Source organism: Mytilus galloprovincialis, chromosome 6 (assembly GCF_965363235.1).
Source record: "Mytilus galloprovincialis chromosome 6, xbMytGall1.hap1.1, whole genome shotgun sequence".
NCBI lineage: Eukaryota > Metazoa > Mollusca > Bivalvia > Mytilida > Mytilidae > Mytilus > Mytilus galloprovincialis.
Genome location: NC_134843.1, coordinates 85,833,307 through 85,837,454, shown reverse-complemented (window position 1 = coordinate 85,837,454; position 4,148 = coordinate 85,833,307). Strand labels below are relative to the sequence as shown.

General features: G+C 33.6%; 1 protein-coding gene across 1 annotated transcript; it reads left to right on the top strand.

Annotated features, from left to right (window-relative positions):
• Positions 1–818: 818 nt before the first annotated feature.
• On the top strand, positions 819–3,533 carry LOC143081050 (uncharacterized). Its single transcript, XM_076257286.1, has 3 exons — positions 819–1,288; positions 1,831–3,051; positions 3,132–3,533. Exons 2-3 carry the CDS (start codon positions 1,859–1,861, stop codon positions 3,529–3,531), a joined length of 1,593 nt encoding a protein of 530 aa, XP_076113401.1. The 5' UTR covers positions 819–1,288; positions 1,831–1,858; the 3' UTR covers positions 3,532–3,533.
• Positions 3,534–4,148: the final 615 nt, after the last annotated feature.

Here is a 4,148-nt window from a genome sequence, read left to right as displayed (position 1 = left end):
AACACTAACATCAGCTGTCAGATAAATGGGGTAGATTCTACCCAAGAATTGAAAACTACAGGAAAAAATGACAATATTCTTAATTTTTAAGTATTAAAAGTTTAATCTGAAACAACTTAATGCACTTAAAAACCATAACCTTACACCAAACAGATAAGACATTGACCAGAGATGATGACTCAATTATCTTATCATATCTGTCACTGCAGCTGTAAGAATTAAAAAATTATATCTGTACTGCTATCTCTCTCTGTTTATGAGAAGTTTTTATGAGAGTTCTGTTTGGTGCCTTTATTTCAAATAAAAGATGCAAATTTTAACCAAATTTTCAATATAAAAGTAAAGACAGAATCCCAAACTTTCACAAACTTTTTTCTTAAACAGTTACATTCACTGATTAAAGATAAATTCTACATTTAAAAATGACTAAATTTAGAAAGGGAAATAATTCAGGTTTTCCAACTGGAACTGTGCCTTACAATAGACAAAGAAAAACTGTAAAACCAAGTAAAAGTGACACAACACAAACAGTTTATAAAAGACTTACCAGAAAAATGACTTCTCTTGTGCAAAACATTCCATATAAGGATACCGATACTTATATATATATATATATATATATATATATATATATATATATATATATATATATATATATATATATTTTTTTTATTCTGAAGAACCTATGTTGATACAATGGTATACAGAAATACATAGACATACATAATAATACTATAAAACATGGTGAGGTTACAGCAAATAGAGAAGAAAAGAATACTCAATCTGTAAATGACGCCAAACCTGCTGTTCTGTTGCGGCCAAGGGATACTGCTCCTAAAATTCCAAAAACAAAGAAATCAGCAAAGAAAAATCAAAGGTAGGTTAAATGATAATTAAAATAATAACATAAAATATCAAAATACCAGTTAATATGAACATAGGTATTAATTAACTCTATTTTGAATCATTTTTCTAAAAGCGGATTGATAATGCCTATCAGTTCATTAAATCTACAAATTTCCCTTGAAATAATCCTATGTTGTTGGTGTACCTTCTTGAATTAATAAAATATATGCTTAACTTAAAGAAAATAATGACACTTTAACTTGCTTAGCTTCATAATACCAAGAAATTCCATTTTATATTTGTGCCAAAAAAAAATTGTGACCAAAGGGAGGTAATTCACAAATATTTTGAAGTACATTTAGAAACTTCTGTTACAGGTAGAAACACACTCTCTTATGGCATTTTTTTCTATTAAATTTTAGGTCTAAAGATTCATCTAATAGTTATCAAAAGTACCAGGATTATAATTTTATACACCAGACGCGCGTTTCGTCCACATAAGACTCATCAGTGACGCTCAGATCCAAATAGTTAAAAAGCCAAACAAATACAAAGTTGAAGAGCATTGAGGACCCAAAATTCCAAAAAGTTGTGCCAAATACGGCTAAGGTAATCTACTCCTGGGGTAAGAAAATCCTTAGTTTTTCGAAAAATTCAAAGTTTTGTAAACAGAAAATTTATAAAAATGACCATATAATTGATATTCATGTCAACACCGAAGTGCTGACTACTGGGCTTGTGATACCCTCGGGGACGAAACGTCCACCAGCAGTTGCATCGACCCAGTGGTGTAAATAGTTATCAAAAGTACCAGGATTATAATTTTATACGCCAGACGCGCGTTTCGTCCACATAAGACTCATCAGTGACGCTCAGATCCAAATAGTTAAAAAGCCAAACAAATACAAAGTTGAAGAGCATTGAGGACCCAAAATTCCAAAAAGTTGTGCCAAATACGGCTAAGGTAATCTACTCCTGTAATAGAACAGTTAATGTGAGACTGAATGCAATAATGTGGAACTCTGTATTTAGAGAACACCAAAGACTTCATCCCAACTGTAATGGAATTTTACAGTGGAATATGGAACAAGAAGAAAAGTTTGGATTTGTTAATCGTGAGGAGGCAATGTGTGACAAATGCAACTATCAATCAAGAAAGTTCAAACTGTATGAAGAAGTGCAAACCAAAAAACCAGGAAGGAAGACAGCCAAGATAAATGTATCCGCTCAAGCAGCATTAAGTCAAACACCACTTGGATATACTGGTTTGAGGAAAATAGTACTTGGCTGTAACATGCCAGCTCCATCCGCTTCAGGACTTCAAAAGAGGGCAAATAAAGTTCTACCTGAAATAGTAAATATAAATAAGGAAGACATGAAAGCGCGACGCAAACAGCTGATTGAAATTAACACACTCAGAAGAAGAAAAGATCCTGGTACTGTAAGTCTACAGGCTGACGGTGCATATAACAATGCAATATATTCCGGCATTGGAAAAACCCCATTCCAGCCTGCTACACAAGTGGTGTACTCTGTTGCAGAAGCTGAAACAGAAGATAAAAGTATTATAGGAGTGGTTTGCAAAAATAAACTTTGCTCAATTCATCCAATCAAGTCCGGTGAAAAGTGTACCTCTTCATGTAGTTCAAATTTAACATTTATGAAAAGCATAGGAGATGAGTACACCTGGGCAAAAGAAGCTCTTCAAGATCTTGCAAGTGATGTCATTGAGGCTAAACATTTAACAACAGATCCAGATAGCTCTGCTTATAGAGCTGCAGATGACTTGTATCTTGAAAATACAACATCTACAGAACCAGAACACTTTCTAGATACCAGGCATTTTTCAAATAATCACAGAAAAAACATCAAGAATAATAAAGAATTGGGAGAAATAATGCCTGGTAGAACTAAAAAAGACCGTGAAAAGCTTTTGAACAATTTTGCTTTAGATTTAGCTGAGAGATGTCAGTCGGAGTTTACCCAGGCCATGGAAAAATATGGTGGTGACTTAACCAAAGTGAAGAATAAAATCTCTTTCATCGTGGATGCCATACCCGCATGTTACACTGGCAATCATGAACTTTGTCGTAGACATCCCTTTGTTTGCAAGGGTGGAAAAAAGTTCTGGTTGTCCAACAGAGCTTTCTTACCAAATAGTTTCAAAATCAGAAAATTGGATGAAAACTTGAATGCCATAAGAAAGTGTGTGTTATATCGTCTCAGTCCTAGCGCTTTGAAAAAGACGAGATTGAACCTAAATACTCAAAAAGTCGATTTAACAGATCACTGCGTAGATCACTACCAAAAAATGTTACCTATACAAAAAACTTTGAAGGTCGTGTCCATTCAGCTATTCATAGTGTAAATCTTGGTCCTGGTGAGTCTCTCCTAGTGATCTGTAAGCAACTTGGAGCAGAAATCAGTCCTGGGTCTGCTGCTGAAAAAGAACTTAAAGCTATACAAAAAACAGACAGAATGCAGAAAGCTTATAAAAAATCAATGAAATATAAAAAGGAGAGGTCTAATACTAGGAAACATTTGTTTAAAATTTATGAAAAACATCAGGAAGAAAAAAGTTACGAGAAAAACAAGCTTATGCGGCCAGTAAAACGTACCAAAACGCAAACCGAGGACCATCCCTACGCCAAAAAACCACGAGTTGCAGTGACAAAGAAGTGTTAATTTGTAAATAAAGCATTCTTTTATATAATACAGTGTGGTTCATGACATTTTGCACATAAATTTTGCCCTTTACAATGAATGCGTTCCTGATTTGTAGCATGGGGCTCAAGTTTAATATGCTCTGAATTGACACAGGTCTTATTATGGCACAAGTGACTACATTCTATGCGATTGTTGTTTTCATCAAGTCTTGGCATATCATTGTGGCTTATTCTTACCTTAATCATATATGCTAGTCTATGTGCTCTTTCTTTTTTTGCACCCTCCCTTGGCCAGTTTACATTCATGACACCGTATCCTAATTTATCAACATAGCCGTCCCATGCTACACAACCATGAATATTGCCCATTTTTTTGTTTTCTTAAGAAATCTCTTCTCTAAATCTTTATAAAAGTCCTCCATGATGCTGACACAATCAGAAAAACGTTTTAATAAAAGTCTGATTCAGCAACTTGCCTTTCTAAAATGAAAGTGAAAGTAAATTTCATCCCAATATAGAATGTAAAAAACAATTGATTTTTCCATTGCCGACAATAGTAATGTTTCTTGCTGTACTGATCTTATTGAGTTGATTTTTATTATAAAACCTTTTTTAAAATAAAGAATATTTATTGTG

What these genes read in the sequence shown, in the direction of transcription:
- LOC143081050 (XM_076257286.1), top strand. Translation starts at nt 1,859, where the DNA reads ATGTGGAACTCTGTATTTAGAGAACACCAAAGACTTCATCCCAACTGT. An exon ending in AACTTGAATGCCATAAGAAA is followed by an intron (nt 3,052 to 3,131) that starts GTGTGTGTTATA and finishes TCGATTTAACAG; the next exon opens with ATCACTGCGTAGATCACTAC.